The sequence below is a fragment of the Rattus norvegicus genome, chromosome 18, assembly GCF_021556685.1.
Source record: "Rattus norvegicus strain SHRSP/BbbUtx chromosome 18, alternate assembly SHRSP_T2T, whole genome shotgun sequence".
Taxonomy (NCBI): domain Eukaryota; kingdom Metazoa; phylum Chordata; class Mammalia; order Rodentia; family Muridae; genus Rattus; species Rattus norvegicus.
In genome coordinates this window covers 72,429,159-72,452,976 of record NC_141551.1, presented here as the reverse complement: position 1 = coordinate 72,452,976, position 23,818 = coordinate 72,429,159, and the positions used below count along the sequence as shown (strand labels likewise).

The following is a 23,818-nucleotide window of genomic DNA, read 5'->3' as shown; positions in this document are numbered from 1 at the left end:
TGTAAAAAGCTTTTTAGACCTCTTGAAGTCTCCTCCCCTTCCTCCAGGTGTGGCCTTTCAGAGCTCAGGTTTTTTCTTCCCATTAGAGAAGGCTGAGTCTGCATGCTGGCCTAGCACAGTCCTACTTAGATTACAAGAACAGAAAGTGTATTTACTAGTTTCATCCTGTGAAACTGTCTCTCTCTTTTTTTTTTGGGGGGGGGGGTGTCTAAACCAGACATTATTCAAAGTTGGATATAAGTACATCACTTCCTTAGCAGGTAGAACAGGTTGCAGATTTCCAAAATGTTGTTTATAGCAATCCTTTGTATATGTAGCATCACAGGCTGGCTCATGTCAACTCAGATCAAAATGACTGCTAGGTTTTGGTTTTGTTTGTTACAGTGGGTTTTTTTTGTTGTTTGTTTGTTTGTTTGTTTGTTTGTTTTCTGTGTGGTGGTGGGGACTGAACTCAGGGCTGAGTTATGCCCTAGCCCAGTCTAATATTATTTTAATGTAGATGATTTATGTTAGAGAAAGGACAAAGTATAAGCATATACATTACTGTGAATTACTTAATCCCTTAAATGACTATTAACTAGCTGTTACTAATAGAACAAATGATGACCACACTGGCCCCACAGGGAATTGAGAGGACACTGGGACTTAAATGAACTAGAACCCCCACTCTGCTAGATCTAAAAGGAGCGATCCTCAAGTTCACAATCAGAACAGTTTAGATACATGGAAACAAAGCGTTTGTTCCTCTCTCTGCTGCGAGACCACAGCTTACACTCTTCCTGAAGCTGGGGCTTCATGCAGCCCAGGCTTTGTGACATCCAGATTCCATGAGACAAGCCAGCATTCTAAAGTAGTGTCTCAGAAAAAAATTTAAATTTGCATAATTTAAAAAATACTGAGGTCCGGGAGATGGCTCAGCGGTTAAGCGTATGTTCTGCTCTTGCAGAGGACCAGAGTTTGTTTCCCGACACCCATACTAGGTAGCTAATAACTGCCCATTAACTCCAGCTCAGGAGTGTCTGACATCTCTGGCTTCCTCTGGTACCTGCATTCAAGAGCACATCACGCAAAGATAAACACACACACACACACACACACACACACACGCATACACACACATGCATACACACACACATACTCACACATGCATACACACACACATACTCACACATGCATACACACACACATGCATACACACACTCACACATACACACTTCACACACGCTCACACACGCATACACACATGCACACACATACACAACACTCATACACACACACTCACACAGCTTTAAAGGAAATTAATCTTAAATAATTGTTTGCAGGCAATTCCCTTTCTCACTTTCATTTTTCTGAAGAGGGGAATACAACAAAATGAAACTCCTAGAAGCCTGAGAAACACTCCCAAGATGCATTTGTTCCTGTGCCATCCCACCATGGCAGGGGAATTCTGCAATTTTACATGGACACCTACCATGAAGCCTTTCTGAAATTCTGTGACCCTTGGATAACCTGATCAGTGATAACCTATGATCAGCGATAACATGATTTCCTGCTTCACATTGGAATGTCACATTAAAATAGATTGAGGGTATAAAACTATTGAAATTGAATTGATTTAATCATGGTTGTGTCCCTTTACTCTGAGTTTCACTTTCTTTGATTCTGTTTATACAAGGTCAAGTGTAGCCTAACCATATCAAGTGGAAAATTCTAGAAACAAGCAATTCATAAATTTTAATTAATAGTTGTTATAATATAGATGGTTATAATTGTTCCATTTTTGTCCTTGGTCCTTATTGCTAATCTCTCAGATTAAACTTTATTGTACGAATGTGAGTAGAGAGGAAAAAGAGTTCAGGGAGGGCTCGAAACTATCTGCATGTTTCATGTATCCACTGGGTGCTGCCTGCTTTCTCTCCTCAAGGTAAGGGGGAGCTACGGTAACCAAATGGATTCGTGGACAGCAGCCTCTTTAAATCTCCATGTTTACACATGTCTCCTGCCTTGGCGGCTAACTAGAGCTATATAAGAATAGAGGGTCCATGTCCCTTTGATTTTCTTACTTCAGAAACTAATAATACTAAGGAATTATTGTATATTAAAATAATCTGGACATATTTCAATATGTGAACACATTTCATACTGAATTGTATGTTTACACACACATTTTAAAATGCACATACACTGACACTCATCTATCAGAACGTAAATAATAAAATGCTTTTGTGAGAAATTCTATCTTGGAGTTAATTTGGAGCACAGATGAGGGATTCACATGTATGGTTACTTCAGCTGAGCGTGGGAAGGCTGTGTGGGCTTCGTACTTAGCCGCTTCCGGCTTAAACTCACTCTTGAACCTAACGATGGAGATTCCGACAGACGGCACGTACAGAATGAATGAAAAGGGCTCCTTACTGAAAACCGGGAAGGACGAGTTTCCTTTTAACACTTGGAATTCTTGCTCCAGTCGCCTCCGTAGATCTATTTGCTCAAATAAAACCTTCTGAAGTTCCTCTAATGGGGGTGGGGGAGAAAGAAGAGGCATTTTACTAATCTTTACAAATAACCCCTTAGAGAATCGTTACGTCTGGCAGTTTGTTATAAGACAAAATATTTTACCAGTTTAAAAAGTGTTGCATAGACATAGGATAGATTTTGTGCAGAAATCCATGAATATAAATCAATGTAATATATTATTTTAAAGTATTATATTACAGTGTCATGTATTGATTGATATGTATGCATTAATCTCAATTACATCCACCCAGTGGTCCATATATTATTCATATGTTGCTTGTCAAGCTTAAAATATGGTGCAGAACAAAAATATCTTCTTATCTCCGTACTCCTTAAAAGCTAAGAGAAGTACCCAGCTTCCAAAATTGTCTTTACCTTTTCCCATGTTTTCTACATCCTTTTTGAGCGAATGAGGTGAGTTGGTTTCTTGTGTGTGTTCACCTTAAAGAAAGAAAAATAAATAAATAAAGGAAAAATATTAGTTTGCATGGACTGTGCTCCCCAAAGTTTTTTTCATTTTCTTTTTCATATCTAGAAAAGGAGGTTGTTATTTAACATAAGGTGATGTTAGGAACCCACGGGACTCGGTGCTGTTCTGGAGAATGGGTACCACTCCTTCAAATCACAGAAGCACCCTAGACCACGAGGTTAGAGCCTGTCTGGTCCTAGAACAGCAGCGTCACTCACGAGAGGAGGCCCGCTCTCCCTGGAAGGCCTTTCAGACTGGCAGAGAGAGTAGTTCCCTGAACTTTTGGTATCCCCAAATCTGTAAGAGTAAAAAAGGAAGGAGGTCTCATCTTAGGGGAACAGTCACACCTGGGGGACCTCCTGGCCGTTGATAGCCAGCTGAAAGAGAGGAACACCCCAGCGGAGATGTGAAATGGGCAATCTGTTAGTTTGTAAATATCTACTCACTCGGCCATAGCTCTTCAACTTCTTATCTGAAATAACTCACCGTAACTCATCCTTACCCATAAACATGACCGTGGGAGCAGAGGTTGGATCCCCAGGAGCTAAACACAGGCGTGACAAGCACCAGGCCTCTGCCTCAACCCTAGCACCCAAACCCAACTAAATAAGCCAGCATTAAGAATAAAGGTTAGACTGTTGCTCCTGCTTTGCTACGTGCTAACTGGAACAATGGCGAGTGAAACGATACATTTATCTTCCCTGAATTGTGCCTTCACAGAAAGGGAGAGCCCAAATACACCAAAGATTTAACCCATTCATTCAGCCAACTAGATGATTGTGTTTTCAAATCTCGAGGTGATGTCTGTGGCAGCCACTCGGGGTGATTAAGCTTCCGCTTTTGTCTAAAGAGATGAGGCAGTGCAGGCAATGGTTCTCTGAGAAGGTTTTACGGATTCCCTCCCGCATTGGTTGCTAGAGGTGGCCCAGGGCTTGGCCACCTCTTCACCCACTAGGTCAGGCGCTGCTGGAGGCAAGGGCCCTGCCTCTTCTCTGCATCCAGCAGCACCTCACGGGGCTGGACACACGACAAGCCCCAAGTGGAGTGTCTTCTGTTGTTCCTACAGGAATCCCTGGAGGACATAAATCCCAAGTCATGGCTCCAGCCAGAATGTATCACTTTAATTCTCTGCCTACTCTTGGTTCACCCCCCTCAGAAGGACATGGAGTGTAATAGCCCCCAGGCACTTGTTGGGATACTCGGAGACCTCCCTGCCAAGCTAAAACTTCTATAAATAAAGAAACAGGATTTCTTCCCAACGCGTCAACCTACAGTATCAACAGACATCTGTATTCCACACGCTGGCTCTCTGGAGTGTGTGAAAGGTGCACATGAATGTACATTCTTCCCTTTAAAGATGTATATGTAACATACATACATTCAAATATCCCTAAACACACGCATACTCGGGGGCGGAGCCTCACCTATCCTTCACCCTTCATGTTCCTTACCGACAGACAGACATTCTCTAACAAGTTGAGCATATTCACACGACTTCACTTCCGTACTCTTGAACCTGACCTCTCTCTAGTCTCAAGTGTTCTCTCAGACCTCGACAATGTGGGATTCTTTTCGTTATAGTGAGGACAATGCCTGTGAAGTATCCCAATGGTGGAGCTCTATAGGACCCTGAAGGGATTTGATCCTCTACTAGGAAAGTAACAGGTTGGTAACCAATTGTTAATATGTAAGCCGTATGTGGTGATGTCTGGAAATGAGGATGTGTGGTAGGTACAGGTCTGACTATGTAGCATCAGCTGTCAAGCATGGAAGTCCTCAACTGACGCGATGCTGAATCCCAACAGAGAAGGGCAAGCAGGGCGGTCCATGCCTCGGAGCTTCCTCACAGGCGTTGAGAGGTTTTCTCAATCTACCGTGGATGACTTAGAGGAGAAATAAGAGCGCTTCCAAGTCATGTTCTTACCAGGCTATAGACCAGACTTTTTGATTGATTAATATATTTTTAGAACTGTCTTTCATGTTACATTTCAATTGGATGAATACATTTAAAAATTAAGATACATGAAACTACCGTTCGGACCGGAGAGATGGCTCAGTGGTCAAGAGCACTGACTGCTCTTCTAGAGGTCCTGAGTTCAAATCCCAGCAGCCACATGGTGGCTCACAACCATCTGTAATGGGATCCAATGTCTTTAAAGAAAAACTATCATTCCTTTCTCCTTTGTAACTACTAACATTATATGCATAGAGTACCCCCTAAAACGATAGCTAATTAATGGAATCATACTGACTGCAGGAAAGTCTACTGGTGACGTTAACAACGGGCTGTTCTCTGGAGGTTTTATTAACATCTTGTGTTAGTGTCTACTACAAATAGACATTTCACTGCGCTTTTTGAGCAAAAATGGCCAATGTAGAGCTTAGACAATGCAAATGTGCCTTTCACACTGAGGGTTGTTTTTTTTTTTTTTTTTAAGTGTCTAGGTGTCAGGTAAATAAGGACACAGAGGCAGCCGCAGCTGTGCTCCGTGCGTCTCTTACTGGACCGCTGCTTTCTGCATTCTTACTAATCTGTGGGAACCAGATTGTTAATGGTGGTTAAAAATGACCTCTGGGAGCCTGGATGTTTGCTCACTACTACCGCTAATGTTTCCATCTGGGTTTCTTTCTTTCTTTTTTTTTTTTTAAGGCAGTCTAATACTAGATGAAATAAATGTGATTTAGTTGACAGCGAGCTTCCAGTTTTTATAAATATTCCATCAGGTTAGAGGTGTTTCACTTCTCAATGTGAGTGAATGGCTTTGGAGGCATCCCAAAATTAAGATGCTCACCTTTTTCTTCTTTAAAGAAATATTTACAGGCAGAGAGGTGGGGGAAACTTAGAGGTCTCGGTGGCTTAGAGGCAGAAAAGGACGTTACACAAGGGAGGAATGTCTTTCTTAGAGGCCTGGCCTCAAACACGTCAGACAGTAGAAGAAAACACCGTGGTTTGGAGTGGGAAAGGGATGAATGATTCGAGTATAAATGCATTGGCCTCGGAGGGGTGAGACGCAAAGCTGCTGCTTAGGGATGCGTCACCTTCTCATGGAGCCTTCACGATCCATGAGCCGTGCTCGCCCCAGTGGTAGAGGCAGCAGCATGCTCACGGCAACCAGATACAACCAAAAGCCAAAGCCTGGGCACGTGCTTTCCCATTCTCCGGGTCCTCCGGCCCAGGGTGGCCCCGTGTTCTAGGGGATGTTCTATCACACCCTCGGTTTTGCCCACGCTCAGCCACCAGAAAACAGACAAGATGGATGGATGTGAGATTGTACCATGTTACGTGTGGCATGCATAAACAGTAAATACCAAACAAGCAGGGACTAAAACTCACAAACTGGCCGAGAATCAGTCAGTGAGTTCCTTACAGGCTTAAGACAGATCACTTTCTCTTAACGACTGTGGCACGCCCTTGTTCAAGAACCTGGGCTGGAACCCCTGGCCCTCCCAGGGAAAAGAATCCATTCTATGTTCCTTTGGAGTTCCCAGGTCTCCTAACCTGGGTTCCTGCTGCCTTGCCCCCCAGCTCATCTGCCTTTATTGCTAGCACGAATCCTTCACTGTATTCAGGCCTGTGTTTCTCACTGTGGATTGCTTTGCCTTGTATTGTCTGCCTTGCCTGGGGTACCTGGCCCTCTCCTCACTTTCTATTCCATTCGAGATATCCAATGGCATTCCGAGATGCCATTTAAGTCTCCTTTGGCATGGACTGAGCATTCCGCACTCTCCAACCTTTGAGTATTAAAGCCCTAATCTTTGCGGTGATGGTTCGAGGCAGTTCAGCCAATGGGATTGATTGGGTCGTCGGGACGGAACACTTATGCAGCCGTGGGCTGGGCTTAGTTCCGTCGTGTTCTGTACAGCCAGGAATCGGCTGCCTATGCATCTCCTAAGAAGCCCCCACCAGACGCTGAGTCTGCTGCTGTCTTGATCTTGGACTTCACAGCCTCTAGAGCCTGGAGTAACAGCTACTGTTAGGTGGTTTTGTTCTAGTATCCCCAAAGGACTAAGATGTGACTTCCGTGAACCAATCTCAGTTTCTGCAAGTGCCACTGATCACCCCTTTCCCAGGCTAAAGTTCTGAGTATCTTTCCTTCACCCCTTTGCTTCCTACCTAGGAGATTTGCTTTCTGAAGGCAGCAACCACCCGACTCCAAGGAGGGTGCAAATGCATCCCCCCAATGCCCGCTGTACCAATCGATCCTAGTTTATGAAAGAAACACCAGCCACTGCTATTGTAAATCTTCAGCTGTCCTGAGGGCCTCGAAACTAATTCTTATAGTTAAACCTAACTCTTATAAGTGAAAAAGTACATTTCAATTTGTCTTATAATCAGACTAAATCAGGCTAACTATATTTTCTATCTACTGGGAAGTTTGTGATTCCGCCCCCACCCCGATAAAAATAAGTTTTTTTCCTTGCTTGAGATTTTTCAAAGTTTTTATGTAAAAACACTTAGTCTAAATTCTAGCTAAAACATGGAAAATATTAATTAATAAATAGGTCTGCCATGGCTCCCAGTAAAAATATCACATATATTAGGGTTCATTTATTTTATTACAATAATACTTTTTTTTTCTTTTCTTTTTTTCGGAGCTGGGGACCGAACCCAGGGCTTTGCGCTTGCTAGGCAAGCGATCTACCACTGAGCTAAATCCCCAACCCCACAATAATAATTTTATCATAAGATGTTCATCTTTCAGTATATGTTAATGATTTGTTTCTGTTTTACTTGCTAAAGATGAAACTTAGGGCCACACACAGGTCAGGCACGCTCGTTCCCCCAGGTTCAGCGACATGAACCACACAAACAGATGAGATACCATGTTCTGTTGGTGGTCATAGGACGGGGAGAGAAGCTAATAAAATAAACGTCCCTGTTCCTGTCCCTGGCAGGAACAGTGTTGAAAGGGGGAAAGTTCATCAGGGGTCTTATCCACACTGGACTCACGTGCCCACACTGGCCAAGAGGTGCCTACTGGTGCAGTAGGGACAAGACTTTACGGAGGCAGCAGATTGATCTCTCTGTTAGATCGAGGCCTGCTTCACAGGCGAGGATTCAAGCTTGGTGTTGCAAAGTTGGTGTAAACCTATGCCTGGGGAACTCGGTGGCTCCCTAGAGGAAGAACTTGTCAAGGCTGTCATGTTGTCAGCTCTCTTCTAAACACTCATGCTGATATCTATAGATTCGTGCTGCTTCCAGCCGTGGTTGGAGAAACTTCTTAAGTGGGCGGTGGGCACTGCAGAGACTTAATACCTGCTCAAAGTGCTGGGAGTAAGCGATGGTGCTCACCCATAGACGGGGCACTGCCCGCCTCAAACACACCCATAGGTGGGGCACTGCCCGCCTCAAACACTCTCCCTACTCAAATCCCACCCAAGTTCCAAAGAACATGGAGGAGTAGGAAGTGGGTAGAATACTGAGAGCCGGAGGACACGGCAGGAGTGCTGTCTCCTGGAGGTGACTTGCCAATTGCGCACACAAGCTCATAGTAGCTGTGGTTATCTGAGCAAGATCAAGCCAGAGAAAAACTCCAGCATGGATGAGGGAAGGGATCCCAAGTTCACGCCCTAGTTGAGCAGATATTGGCAGTTAATGACTGTGAGTAAGGAAGAGTCACATCCCTTTAGGTTTCCCAAGCCCCAGTGGGTGATCCCATTGAACTCATTGGGTTGAAAATAGCAACAATAATCACAAAAAGAGGTGGGGGGCAGATGTGATGGAAGATACTGGAAGGTGGTTGTGAGGAGTGGATATATTCAAGGAACATTGTATACATGTATGGAAAAATTTCAAAGAGTAAGTGCAAACTTTTAAATTTTTACTTCAATAAATAAGATTTACACACTGCAACCTCAGTGTTCCAGTTATGTACCCTAGAACGTGGGGTGTCTTATCTGTATGGCGGCACAATATCAGATGACAAATCTTAAGATAAGGAGTAAGAGATCTGGCTTTCACCTATCCGTTCTACAGAAAGGCCTCCTCCATGGTGTTCTATTTCTGGGCTTAGCTCTCTCCCCAGATTCTTCCTTGAGCCACACACAGCAGTGCGCACAGGTTCTGCCAGGCAGCTGCCCCAGCAGCTAGCACATTACTCCTCCCAATACTGTTACTGAGAACACTTGGCGGAAATCTTTTGGAGAACATGTTTGCTTGTCCAAGAAAAAAGCATGCATTCCCCAGAAGGTCGCTTTCAAATAGATAAACATATTTTGATTTGGTTCAGTATCTGTATATGAGATCCACACGCATTCTCACATTCAGATGACTGTGTCTGGCAGACAAATGCTTCAACAGCCCTGTGGGGCAGATGCTCTCCTGAGTGGGTTCTGGTGCGGGGAGCAGATATCTAACATAATCAGTAGGGCAACTGGGCCCTGCATGATGTTTCAAGCACACTGCCACAGTCTCTCGGGCTGGATGAAGACTCCACCCTCTTGCCTCTTGGAACCCTAACAGGCCTGTTGAATTCTTAAAATAAACACTGTATTTTGATAACTGGCCTTAGCTTTGTAATCTAGCTTAGGCCTTTTTCTGCACCTTTTCTCTTTTCCTTATAATGTATCTCAGAGGTGCAAATTAGACTGAGTCAAAATTAATCTACATGTGGGATAATAGAAAATTTAGCACAATACCTGGCATACAGGATTTTTAAAGGACACTTTGCGTCCAGGCATAAGCAATTAATTACAGAGGCTAGGGAGATCGCTTAGCAGGTGAACTCTGAAGACCGGACGGAGTTTGGGTCCCATGCACCCACTTAAACAGGTGGGTGTCATGGCCTGCCTGTGTCCCAGAGACAAAGGCGAGATCCCCTGAACCCACTGGCTAGCTAGACTCACTGCTAAAGAAGCAAGTTTGGGGTTCGAATGAGACCCTGCCTCTTTGTATAAGACAATAATTGAAGATGCTAGTGTTAATGTCTAGTCTACACATTCACGCATGTGCACCCACATGTACGAGGACACAGATACTCACACACAAACTACAAAACAAATACTACAAGATCAGTTGCATAGGAAGCAAAGTTAAACAATGTTCTCCTCTGTCAGTGTGTTACACTCCTGCTAGTTTCTTGGTGTTGCATCTACCCTAAGTGACTTCTCTGTGATGCTGACACTTTTGTAAGGTAACAAAAATAGAGACAAAAGGTCACCAAAGAGGGACTGCGACAGCACAGCCTAGATGAACACTCTCCCCATTAATGAAAACAGAGAAACTGTTGGAGTCTGGTGCCAGGGAGGTTACAATGAAAACCAGTAACAGCACATTTCATGATTAATACCCACAATGTATTATTTGAGCTTGGCATGGCTACACATGCGTGTAGACCCCAGCACTCAGGAGGCAACATGAGGAGGACCAAGAGTTTGAGGACAGCCTGACTATCTCTATCTATCTATCTATCTATCTATCTATCTATCTATCTATCTATCTATCTATCATATATTTAATTAATGACTCGAGTCCATTCTAGGTTTCTCTCGAGTTTTAGAATTGCATTAATGCCATGTGAGTTAATGCTATGCAATGTTTTTTTTTATTTCTTTTTTTTTTTTTTTTTGGTTCTTTTTTTCGGAGCTGGGGACCGAACCCAGGGCCTTGCGCTTCCTAGGTAAGCGCTCTACCACTGAGCTAAATCCCCAGCCCCTATTTCTTTTACATTTATTTATTTGTTTTCTGTGTGAGTGGGGGGGGTGGCCGGGAGCAGGTGTGAATGTGACACGTACATATGGAGGGTGGTGAACAACTTGCTGAAGTCAGTTTTCTCTTTCCACCATCTTGACAGCCCTAACTTTTTTTTTAAGAAAGATTTTCGTTATTTTCTATCTCGTTGTGTTTCATATAAAATTAAAAAAAATTATTAGCACAAAGAAGAGGTTTTCATAAATAGGAAGTAGATGACTGAAATACAGGGATAACTTAATTCTGGGTGCATGTATTGAGCGGCTTCAAGATATGTTATCTAAAAGTAATGTTCATAGTAAATTAGAGGTTTTTATCAAGTTCTACAGGCAGACCAACTGGGATACAAACTTACCCAAAGTTCCCTTAAAGCGAGAGAATTAAAACGCAGACCCACTACTCTGGCTTTTTAGAATTTCTTTTCTTTTGCTTTTTTTTTTTTTTTAATAATCGTAAGCATGTTCTAAAATCGGATGGAATAATAAATCAGAGCCCCTCATCTGCTATATATTCATGAGAAGTGTAACTGCTTCTTACTGTTCTTGGAAATCCATCCACGGCATATTAAGTACACTAGAGAATCATACCCGTGGAAATCAAATTGATTTTAAAACGTCCATATACCTAACAGGATGCAGCCGTGCCCAGAGTCCGCAGGTGCAGGCTGCGTTTTCGAGGAGAGGGATTGGAAGGCAGGTGACGCCTCTTTTCTCTCATTTCCTTGACCCGAGATAGCTCTGAGCTGCCTCACCAGCTTACCCCACCGCATTCAATTTCAAATCACTTAACGTCACTGAAGTTATTCAAGGCCGAGATTCGAAACCCACTCTGGGATTGCAAGTGAAATCCTGCCATCCACAGTCTCCAGTTGGTAATATTTTTACCAAGCCCCTGTCCATTGAATTCTAGGTGCCTTGGCATACTTTTGAAGTTCTGTGGCTTTCTGAGAGAATTTTGGTTGGTGATGACTATCTTGTTCAGCCCCTCGAATTATACACAGTACGACATCTGCCGTGTACCATGCTTTTCCAGACAGGATTTTAAGACCTCCGTTATAAATGTCATCAAATAGCTTATCGATAAGGCTGACAGCTTGGAATAAAGGTGATACAGAACCAAGCAAGGAACAACTACTCCACAGACATGCTCACCACGGAAAACCAAACTTCATATTAAGGACCAGTTAATGCAATAACTGTCCCCCACGATAGACGTGTCTGTTTCTATACACAACCACCGAAACTTCCTGGTAATTATGTTGGCGATTACAATGAGAATGAAAAATTTGTATAAAAGCCAAAAAATAAAAAAGCCATATGATTTACCAGCGAGGTAAAAAAGAAAAAGCTGTTTTATTCTCCTATGTTCTGCTTATGCGAAGGAATTAAATATTGTTCTGTTAGTTTTCAAAAAAAAAATTATGATTGAGCTAAGTGCTGGCTGAAGCCAGCCCCACTAGGCAGTGTTATGTTTTCTACTGGGGTCTTGTTTTGAGGGAAGTTCTCACTATACAGCATGGGCTGGGTTGAAATGTGTGATCCTCCTGCCTCAGCCTCCGAAGTACTAGGATTATGGGTGTGGCTTGTGGGGCAGGGTCAGAATGTTGACTTGTTCATGTGAGACACTGCCCTTTATTCTAGTCTGTCACTTGCATCTATTCTGCAAATATTTATCTCTATCTCCCTATCTGTCGGTCCATCCATCCATCCATCCATCCATCCATCCATCCATCCATCCATCCATATTCCAATCATTCAAGTGATGCAGTCTGGCTAGTTTGTCTCTCACTCTTAGTTGGCAGCAACTGAAGGGCAGAGACTGACCTTGCCTTTTATCTCAGAGCCTCCAGAGCTTATTGAACTACACAGCGCTCTCAGCTAAGAGTAAAGCACATGGACTCAGGCAGCCAGGGAAGCCAACAGTTCTTATCTGTAGAGGAATCTGTCCCAGGAGGAAGAGGAGGAGGAAGAGGAAGAGGAGGAGGAGGAGGGAGAGGAGGAGGAAGAAGAGGAGGAGGAAGAGGAGGAGGAAGAGGAGGAAGAGGAGGAGGAAGAGGAGGAAGAGGAGGAGGAAGAGGAGGAAGAGGAAGAGGAGGAGGAGGAGGAGGAGGAAGAAGAGGAGGAGGAGGAAGAAGAGGAGGAGGGAGAGGAGGAGGAGGAGAAGGAGGAGACGACGACGACGACACTGGGAGCTACCACAGCAGCAAGCCACACACGCTCATGATCTCCAGGACTTGTTTTAGCTTTTGATGTTGCAAAATGAATACAATCTGGTTATGATTAAATAAGTTAAAAAATAGTAAAACACAGGTGTCCATTCTGGGATTTTTCTCAATTGCGTTTTAAGTGCCATAAACCCCGACCTCTTCAACACTCAGCAGTTTTAAACCAGACATACAAAGTCAGGAGCAGCAGGGGGGTGGGAGGCGACTCACTAGTAGTATCAGCTTTTCAGGAAGCTGAGGCAGGTGGCTTGCTTGAGCCCATAGATTTGAGATCAGTCCGGGCAATAGAGGGGAGACTCCTTCTCAAAATGGATTAAGCGATAGATGGAATGAGGTAACTTTCAAAGGGGTCATGAAGACAAACTTCTTGGGCCCAATGTTCTGGCATCAACTCAACCACATTCATGGAACATTCTATAGCGTTTCCATCCTTGCCACATTCTTCCCATCCTCCCCATTCCGTACAAGGTGTCAGGTGACCTGCCAACTACCTACACCCCTGAATAACGTGGGGGAGAGATTGAGACATGGAAAACTGATATGGAGCAAGCTTCTCTGGGAATCCGTAACAGGCTGATTATTCTAAGAAAGGGAGTAGCACTGTGTCAACAGTGTGCATAGGTGTCATTACCACCATAACTGTTGACCGCACGCCCTGAGCTCCTGTCACTACTGAATGCTTACGTGGACATGGATCCGGTCTGCACCACGGAATGCTTATGTGGACATGGGTCAGGTCTGCGCTTTTACCTGTGTCCTTTTAGCATATGTATTTTGCATTTGCAAACTAAGCAACAGTGGATCAAGGGTTTGTTTGTTTGTTTTTTCCACTCTGGGTATCATTCTCAGGAATCTGAGGGTGTATCAGGGTTTACTGGTCTGAGTGGATATGAGGACATGAGCACCCCTTTCAGGTAACCCCAGAAACTTCTTTAGGACTTCCATCCAAGGCAAAGGAAGGGGAGAGATAGGAATTGCGTTTTTAAGAAATTCAGAGACTGCGGATGTGAGTAACGTGAAGATCTGTAACTCTAAGGGACTCACTTGGCCTTACATGTACACTCTGATCCATTAGCACTAACTGAATTCCTAACACACGACTTTATAAAAACCATGGATGCAAGCTGTTAAGCGCAACATAAGAAGTTTAAGTTTCCTAGAGAGAAATAATCTCAGACTGTACGACTTGGATCCTCCCGTTAAATCTATGTAAACTACTTTAAACATCAAATTATTCCCCATAGTTTTATGCAAATCATTGCTACCTCTTGGAAAGTTATGCACGCTTTACGTTTTTATAGCACATACAATTCCTTTTTATTTCCTTCAAAAATTATACCTAAAGTCAAGGAAGAACTGAGCAGAACAGACTTAGAATAATTAGTGCTTGGTTGCTAAAGCGTGCCATCTACCATGAATCATTCTCTAAATGATCACCTACGATGGCATTAAACACATGTATCTTGTCATTGTGTCACCAATGGCCAACCCCTGAGCCAAAACTCCCAAATCTAGTCAGTCAGAACAATCTGGTCAACGAATGCACACGCTTTAATGTATTAACTTTAGTGAGGGTCGCTAGGATAAATCTGAACTACTTAAGAAAAAGAAATGGAAAATGGGGGCCCACATCCTGCCCCTGAAAGGGTTAAGTTGTTTATAAAGCACACAGCCCATGTCCCTTCCTCAGATGCAGGCTTCACAACGTGAGAGGTTACACACAGAACAAGAGGAGCCGAATAGAAATCCTCCTAAATTAAAAAAAAGAAAGTCATTAATACCAGCACGAGGCTGTGACAGCAGCTTTTGGACTCTTTCTGAGTGTCCCCTGTTTGGGTAGAGAGAAGGAACTCTTCAAGGGCTTCCTGCTCCTACAGCTTAGACCCAACAAGGCTCCTTTTTGGTTGAAACAGTCCCACTTAATTTGCATTTGACAGAGTCCATATAGACAGGCCATGTGTGGGTTCCCTGGCATGGAAGAAATTGGGCTACTTTTGAATCTATTTTTAGCTGTACAGTGCCGCTATATACCATTTGATCTGGGGCTGAGGAACGTTACTGAGATCGCTTCATATCTGTGAATGGTGTTTCCAGTGGCTATTAATTTCTACACGTATCAGATACACAAAAGCAATTGACTGTCTAGATATGTCTGGGAAATGGCAAGATATTACAGAATCGATGGAATAGAATTATAAATGCTTCTTATGTGTGTGCACGAACCAATTAGAAATTCCTTCCTTGGTAGCAATTCTTTTCATTTCAAGCTTCAATGTTTGAGGAATATCACACTGGGGAGGAGGTAGTTCCCAGGCAAATATTCTTGCCTTTGTGACGTTAGGTTGTAACAGAAAAAATCCACACTTAACAATTTTGTCATACTAGATATTTAGAGAAAATTGTTAAAGGTAGTTTTATACATTTTTCAAATAGCACGAGGTTTCAATGTTGTGAGCCAATAATAATAATTTAAAATGTGCTAACAGGTAAAGCCAGAATATATAAAATGACAGTATTATGTATGCAGACCTAATATGGCCACTAACCAGTGATCTACTGTAGCACAAAATTAATCTTAGTAACTCTTTGGTATTGACAACCAAATTAGATGTTGAACAATATTTATAGAATATATTAATAATATAATTTGGAAGTATCTGCTAATTATAGATGTTTCTTTCCATGTACACAAAACCTTTTTTTTTTTCATTAAAACAGGAATGTCCCTTTTGCCATTTAGAACATTAAGAAGTTTCCTGTCTGTGGAAGCAAGAACAAAGATTCCAAGACCTTTTCCATTGTATTTTGCAGTTATATAAGATTCCTTCAAGATCCTATTTTCTTTATTTCCGCTCCCCACACCACTCTCTCTCCCTCTCCCTCACTTCCTAGCTTGCTCTCTCTGTCTCATTTGACAGGCAAATTTGCAGACATTGCCGCAGGATAACAACCTCGTTTGACAGTCAATTAACCGTGAATAGTCAAAGCCAAGGCAGTTTGCATTACATAAATGGAAAATTAGATTCCTTTTTCCCAAGAAACAAAACCCTCTCCTTAAGACACAGCAATAGACAACTTAGTATCAAAACTTCTAATCACGTCTTCCCCAAACCCCTTGGAGACATTTAGCAATCAGTAAAAGGTGGTTTCATTTAATTTGTATAATGTAATTTTTGTAAATGTATTATACATTTTGTGTAGAGATCATTATCATGGAGATAATATAAATGTTGGCATAGATGTCATAAAACACCTTTAATGTCTTTCTGACAGATATTAAAAGCAATAAGCTGTGATCCTTTTTAATGGAAGGTTTCTAAGAGAACATTTCAATTATTGTCATTTTATGCTTTTGCAGCCTGTTTCATTGTGTAACCTGATATATTTCTGAATTTTCTTCTGAAATATGCCCAGCAATTAATAATCTTATTGCTATTAATGTCACTGCTTTCCTATTTGTGTTTTTCTTAGTTATATCTACTGGGAATTGTTTTTTTTTTCCCTTCTCCTAGCTTTAGCCTTGTACTAAATATCCAGTCTTTTGATTATGAATATCTACCCTGTCTGTCATCTGACTGCTCACTCCCCCTGTGCGCTCCCAGCCTACCTGATCTTTCTCTCCAAAAGTCTCCAGAAGAATCAGAGTCTGTGATGAAAAAGCTGTGTTCCTTGTTCTTATCTAGGACCAAAACAGAGCATGAAATCTACAAGTGACCAAACTGACAAGCAGAACGGAAAGACAGAGGGAAGGAACATTGTATGTACTGTGCCTAAGTTTGAGTGACTATCTCTAAGGAGAAAGAATCTGAGGTTTCTGTTTAGAATCCCAAACCTTGGTGACTATTGAGAGAGGGCAAAGACATCCAAGAATGTCAATATATGGTATATACTTGTGTATGCTGAGAGAGCTGATGTCACTGAGACCCTGAGAGCCATCCTGAGCTTGGGGGACATTGGTACAATTATTTAAAAACTTGCCATGGCTTGGAAAGTACCGAATTTGCTGCCTTTGTATATATAAACTGTGCTAAGACAACAACAGAGCAGCCCACCAGTTACAAAAACCTTACGGAATGGTGGATATGGGGTTGGGGGGGTGGGGGAGTTGGGGGAAGGGGCTAGGGAGGCTTGGAATGAACCACAGGAGTGGATGAATGTAAGAGAGACAAATGGCGGCTCACTTGTGCTTTACCTGAGAAGTTGTCATCCTTTGCTGATAGAATAACTTGGTTGTTTTCCTTAGGTTTCTGATTCTGTGTGGACAAGAATTACACACACAAATCAATGCCTGGATTAAACCATATGCTAATGTCAATAGTCAGCAGGAAGAGGCATCAATAAAAGTGACTCCATGGAGCCTCAGGAGACTTTTTTTTTTTTTTTGTGATGATCATCTTGTCTGAATAGCTTTTATTCTTAAATCCGTGCATATGCCTACATGTACCTCCACTAGGCCTTAAGAGGTAACACAGATTAATTAAATGCATGCTAGGTTAGCCCCTGTAAATAAACACACCGTGCTATTTGTCAAGTCTACACTGTATCAGAACAGCTTTACCTCTGTCTGAGGCCTTGGAAAATGTTTCCTTTGCAAGCTTGAGTGAACACAGCATGCAGAGCCATTTAAATGTAACTTTGGTTTCTCAGGAGTCCTGGGTAGCACTTTCCAGTCAGTGGAAATGGGGCTTGGAAAAGTCTCGCTAAGATTCTGTATTGATTTACAAGACACATATTTCTTTTTTTTTTTTTTTTTTACACACGCACCCATTTTGGCTTGATTTAAACAGTAAAAATAAGAGGGAATTCGACTTTCAAAATCAACGTATTTTCAATCATTTGAAAGGAAACTAGGCCATGGTAGAGAAGGCACTGAACTCTTTGGAAACAGTGGGTACGGTTATTCCGCCAGTTTCGAGGTCTCTCTGGTGAGCTCGGATTGTGGAGGGACTTGGATTATGGAGTCTGTTAAATCTAAGAGGTGAAGGGAGGCCCGAAGCCTCAAAAGGCTTTAGGACTGGGAACCATATTTTTATAGAGGACCCTGGCAGGAAATAAGTGCTCCCAAACACATTGAATATTTCATTTCTATGGGAAATGTGGTGATTCATCTTTCCTGCGCATATGTAACTGATTCAGCCTAAAGGTGCATTTAAATAATAATAATTAGCTTGAAGGGGTCTAAAGAGAATATTTACATCTTTGTACGAGGGCTCCTCCTCCAGTGATGGATGGTGGACCGGGCTGCCTGGCCTGCTGCCTCCACCGCCGCTTGCTTTCTGTGGGGCCAGAGGTGGGGGCGGGGGCGCCGGCAGGTCCGAGCCTCCGGGGTCCCCCAGCTTCCCATCCTCCTGTAGCAGCCTGGAGGAGTTCAGCGCTAGAGGGAAAGCACCCACGGCGGGCGTCGTGCGGTCCCGACCGCTCCCCTTCTCCGACAGCCCTCGGCCCTGGAGGAACCGGCCACCGCCAACCAGGGAGTCTCCGAGAAGGACCCGGGTCTCCTCCTCTTCTTCCTCCTCATCCTCTGGATCTCGACCGTCCTCCTCTTCCTCGCCTTCGAGCGGCTTGTGGCCCTCCACATCCACCTCCTGCTCTTCCTCCTCGTCCTCCTCGTCTTCAGAGCTGTCCTCGCTGGGGTAGCTGCAGCTGGTGCCCTCGGGGGACAGAAGGCCTCGGTGGTGCGGCTGGGGGGCCAATGGGGGCGGCGGCGGTGGGGGTGGCGGGGCTGGGTGGTGGCGCTCCGACCCCGGCTCGTCGGGCTGTGGCTGCAGCAGCAGCAGAGGCGACGGCGGCTGCGGAGGGTGGTGGTGGTGGTGGTGCGGGTGATGGTGGTGGTGATGGTGGTGCGCTGGGGCCGAGTGGGGCGCGCCCGCCGACGCCCCGTGCAGCTTGGCCAGGCTCTCTGAGTCGTCCTTGCCGCCCACCGGCCGGAAGGCGCTGGAATGGTGGTAGCTGCCGCCGCCCGCCTTGCGCCCTTCCAGGAGGTGCGGGTGATGGGGGGCCGGCACCCGGGTGCCCACAGAGCCGGCTCCGGAGGATGTAGCCCCGTTCCCGGACGTCACTCCGGGCTCTGCGGGTGGCGTGGACCCGGCGCTGCAGTCCCCGCCGCTGCCGCCCGGGGGCGACTCAAAGAGCGTGTCGCGTGATCCGGTGCCCCCAGTAGCTGGAGGACCCGAGCCAGGGCCATTGGCCACCACGGGGGGAGGCTGGCCCGGAGGGGGCGCTGCCTCGGCGCTGCCACCTGCACCGCCTGGCTCGGCCAGGTCCAGAAAGGCCTGGCGTAGCAGGGCCGGGCTGTCACCCAGCGCGCAGCCGAGCGCAGACGGCGGCTGCGGCGGGGGCTGTAGGTAGGTGGGCACGGGCAACCCTCCGGGGGTCCGCGGTGGCCAGAACATGCAGAAGGGAGGATAGAAGGCGTCCTTGCGGCCCGCGGGCCAGAAGAGACCTGACAGCCCAGCCTTGGGCGCCGCACCTGCGCTCCCCGCGCCCGCTCCCCCTAGGGCCTCGGCCGCTGTCCCTGCGTCCTCCTTCTTGTGGCACAAGCCGAAGGCCGCGGCCGCGGCCGGGAAGGTGTAAGGATGCGGGAAGAGGCCCCCGCAGCCCGGGAACTTCTGTAGCACGCCCCCGAACGACCCCTTGCTGGGCACTGGGATGACTGGGTAGCTGCGTGGACCCTTGGTGCCAGCTGCTGCACCAGCCCCTGCAGTGGCACCCACGCCCACGCCGGCCACGCAGCCACCGCCGGGGCCACCTGCGCCCGGTCCGGCGCCGCCAGTGGCTGCGGCCACCGAGAGGCTGGCTGCCGCTGCCGAAAGGCTGGCTGCAGCCACCACGGCCGCCTCCTGAAGGGAATCGTCATCGTCGTCGAAGCGCGGCCGCTTGTGATGGGCGTGAGGTGCGCCCGCCAGCTCAGCCAAGGGTGGTGGTGGCGGCGGCGGGGGTGGAGCCCCCAGCAGGTGCGGGCCCAGAAGGCCCCCGCCCCCGGCCACTGCGGCTGCGGCCGCCACCGCAGCAGCCTTGACTGAACTGAGTGGGTGACAGGCCGGATGCGCGCTGGGTTGAGGTAGCGCGCGCTTGCGGCTGCCACCGTTGAACATGGCCTTGACGTCCTCCCAGGCGAAGACTAGCTCGTCCTGAGGGCTCTTGTCTGTGAGCTTGAGATGGCGGCGCCAGGAATTAAAGTTGGCTGCGTCTGGCTGCGTGTACTTGGCGTCCGGGGTGCGGTGGGAGTGGAAAATGAACTTGTTGGGTGAGAAGTACATGTTGCAGTAGCTACACTTGATGCACTTGGCGCGAGAGCTGTTGTAGCGCGCCGGGATGAAGCTGCCACGGCAGCCCCAGGCACACTCGTGCGACACGTCGAAGGCGAAGTTGTCCGGCAGTTTGGGTGGCCGGTTTTCACCTAGGAAGGACTTACAAAGGCGCTCGGCCTCACGCTTGGTGATCATGCCACAACGTCGCGAAGAGATGGGCATGGCCCCAGCCCGCCGCAGGATCTCCAGTTGGACAGGTGTGCACTGCACGCACGTGATGCCCAGCGCCACTCGGCGGTTGTGGATCTCGTTGTAGCTAAAGTTCTTGAGAAGAGTGTTGGAGATCTGTGCCAGGCACAGGCGCTCCTGCCCGTCGATCACCAAGGACACGATGGGAATGCCATAGAGGATCACCTGGCCCACCTGGTTGGGTTTAAGGTTGGCGTGGCCCGGCCGCGGTTGGCTCAATGCGTCGGGCTGGAAGGCGCTCGACGGCGATGCAAGTAGGATGTCATTGGGCCCTGGCAGTGGACTGGAAGCCATCTCCTCCACTGAAGAACAGCGGGCTTAGCGCTCCGGGTTTGCCTTGGAGACTGGAAAGGAAAAGAGAAAGGCGACTTGAACCTTTTCGGGTCTTGAGACAGGGGTGGGGAGCGAACTAAATGAAAATTACAATAGCTTGCTCGCTTTGGTTAAGACCTGATTATTACTGGGCAACCGAGCAAGTTTCAGATGTGCAAAGATCATCTTTTAAAATTCCCTCCAAGATCGCTCTTGAGAAAGTTCAGCGTCTCGGAGTTGTCAATTTGTCTTGTGTCCTACTCGCCTCAAGCAAAGTCGGTCTACTGATCTGTCTATGTGTTTCAGCAAATTCCTAAGAAGCTCAAGACGTCCCAGATTTATGGAATAAAATGGTTGTTGGAACGAGATATGTGCTCAATAGGAATGGGAAGGCAATGACTATTGTCATTAATGATTATACAAGTCACGAAGAACTTGAACTTGGCCATCAAAACCCAAATTGAGAGAGAGAGAGAGAGAGAGAGAGAGAGAGAGAGAGAGAGAGAGAGAGAGAAGAGGAGAGGAGAAGGAGGAGGATGAATTCAGGTGTGCTTGAAAAAAATTTGATTTTAGTTAAAAAAAAAAACCCCAACTATTTTGGAAAGAGAATTTTGTGGTGTCTGTGGTTTCCTTGTTGGGGAAGATTCACTACTGGTTTAATGAGCATGAAAGCAAAACGAAATCTCTTCTTTCCCGTCCTTGCTTGTAGGTGTTATTTTATTTAATGTAATTAGAAAATTTGAGGGTCGGGGTGAGGAAAATCTATTATGTATGGTTACCCAAAAATAAAGCGTATCATTTTCAAAATTTCAATGACTCATTTCATGAGCTAAGGACTTCTAGTCCTAGGTAAGTGGATCAAAAAGAAGTTAGAAACGTAAGCATTTTTAAAAAGTACTTTCTTGTCATTTTAACACAAGTGCGTATGTCAGTACAGGCAAACATATTAAACCCAAAAGCGCGCAAAGAAACACTTCTTGGGAGTCACACCTGGCAGAGGTTAAATACCTTCAGTTTCACACAAGTCAACTTCCAAGACATTTCCACCCTTAACTATGTCGGTATTGTTACATATGTTGAGCGTGAGCCCAGCGGTAACTATCATTTCCAGATCAACGGTAGGCGCACTGATATTGAACGTATGGGTTCCGACTGAAATAAAATTCCTGATTTCACCTGGTGCCAGTTGCATGCCCCAATGCGGGAAAAATAAGTGTCACTAAGTTGAAGATATAGACACTGCAGAGGAAAGAAACCCGTGCGACAATGACGCTAAGTCAAACAAGGGGAACGGGCGACGGCCTCCCAGTAGCTACTTGCACCATGCGTAGGCCAAAGCTGTCCTTTGACCTGGAAAGTCACCAAAGGCCATCGCCCGGCCCACACACTGGATTTTGTTACATAGATCACAGAGAATACATTAACCAATCCCTTTAACTGGATGTTCCTTCTTTGGGTCCCCATGACATCTGGATGACCTCCTCTGACCTGCTGCTGTGGGGATCTTCAGCTCGCCTTACGCTCTGCGACCTCCAAACCTGGACTCCATCGAAGGAGCTAGGCGTGCCCGTGTCACTTCACAGATCAGAGGCCATATTTTCAGGAGTTAGGGCATTAAATGGCACTCAAGGCACGATGATACCTGAGCTTGACACAACCCTCCCAGTCTCATTTTTCTCTTAGAGAACACCGAATTATCTCGGCGAGACCCTGGGAGAATTCGAACTCTCACTTCTTAGAAACACGCGCCATGGATGCGTTAGGAACCGCAGCCTTCACATCGGAAGATCTGGCAGAAATGCCTGCTCTTTAGTGTCCCCACGTTTACCCCAAACCCTTCCAGAATCTCCTTCAGCAAAACAGAAATAAGACTAAGGTTGGGGTATATTTTTAGGGGTGAAAAAAGAGACCACTAAAAGTTAGTTGAACGGAAAAGAGAATCTGACAAACTTCTCCATCTGCCTCACGAGGCAAACGACCCTCTTTCTCCTGACTCTGATACCATCATTTCCAAGGCCCGCCACCCCTCCACCGATCGCAGAAATTCCTCAGCTGGGTTTCTCTAACCATCAGCTGGGTGCCGAGTCAGGACCAGCGGGTTTGGGCAGTACCTGGTAACCCCTTGATGTCTTTAGGCGCGTGGCTGACGGCCCATCTTCCGAGGGCGCTCGGAGGCGAAGCATCCAAGCGGGTCCTCGAATCCAGCGGGCGGGACTCAGGCGAGCTGAGCGAAGATCCCGGTACTGGCGCAAGCTAATGGCGCTCGAACCCCGGCAGGGGGGGAGGGCAGAATGAGGGCCTGGATTGGGGCGGGTGTTCCCACCACCGCAGAAAGTGTGGGTGCGCGGAAACCCGCGGCAAGCGAGCCCCAAGTGGAGCGAGTCTGACAGCGCCTTTCTCTGTCTCTGAACTCGTGTCCGATGGAGGGGACGCCACCCAGCGGGCAGGGTGACGTCACCGTCTCCCTGACACTCCACATTAAAGGGCTGGCATGTTACAGGGAGGGAGGGGGAGAGCGAAAGCGAGAAGGAGCTACATAGAGATCCTTTCCCAGCAGGCACAAACGCCACCACCTAGCCAACTGCAGCTGGGCAGCTTCTCAACCTGGGAACAAAACGCAGCAATGAGGCTGGATCCCCTGATCTGGTTTAGGAGTCCAAAGCTAAATCACTTGCGAGAATCCTAGGGAGATTCTCAACACCAGCAAACTAAGTGTCTGCCTGCCTGTATTGGCTCCTTATTTCCCGAAGTCACCCTCCTTCCTGAACAGCTCCTCCGGAGCAGGAAGCACACTAGCAGCCTCTGCGTCTCCGAAGGCGAGCAGATTAGTTTCAGCACTCGTTTGAAACACTGCAGAAGGAGAGAAGGGACAGAAGTTTCTCTGTTGGGTTCCCAATGCAGAACCAGGGACAGCATCACTGACCCCAGGTTCGCACTTACTTTTCAGGGCAAAGTAGCCACCTCCACTGAGCCTTGTCCGGTGGGTCAACTGTGGGTACAACTGGGTGAAGACATCGATGGCTGCCAGCGTGCATTCATCCACCAGTGACAGCTAGAACACCCCTCTAACTCGTTTTATAAGATCTATGCAGGCCATGTCCGCACAA

At 46.2% G+C, this 23,818-nt stretch overlaps 1 protein-coding gene across 1 annotated transcript in view; it reads right to left on the bottom strand.

Moving 5' to 3' along the window:
* The window catches only part of Skor2 (SKI family transcriptional corepressor 2), a 43,731-nt gene extending 20,613 nt beyond the window's left edge, over window positions 1-23,118 (bottom strand). Inside the window, 6 exon segments of the mRNA NM_001447184.1 lie at window positions 2,416-2,514; window positions 2,893-2,958; window positions 16,508-16,579; window positions 17,093-17,153; window positions 18,096-20,743; window positions 22,823-23,118. Coding sequence (NP_001434113.1) covers window positions 2,416-2,514; window positions 2,893-2,958; window positions 16,508-16,579; window positions 17,093-17,153; window positions 18,096-20,693 — 2,896 coding nt within the window. The 5' untranslated portion in view covers window positions 20,694-20,743; window positions 22,823-23,118.
* Between the last annotated feature and the right edge of the window lie 700 nt (window positions 23,119-23,818).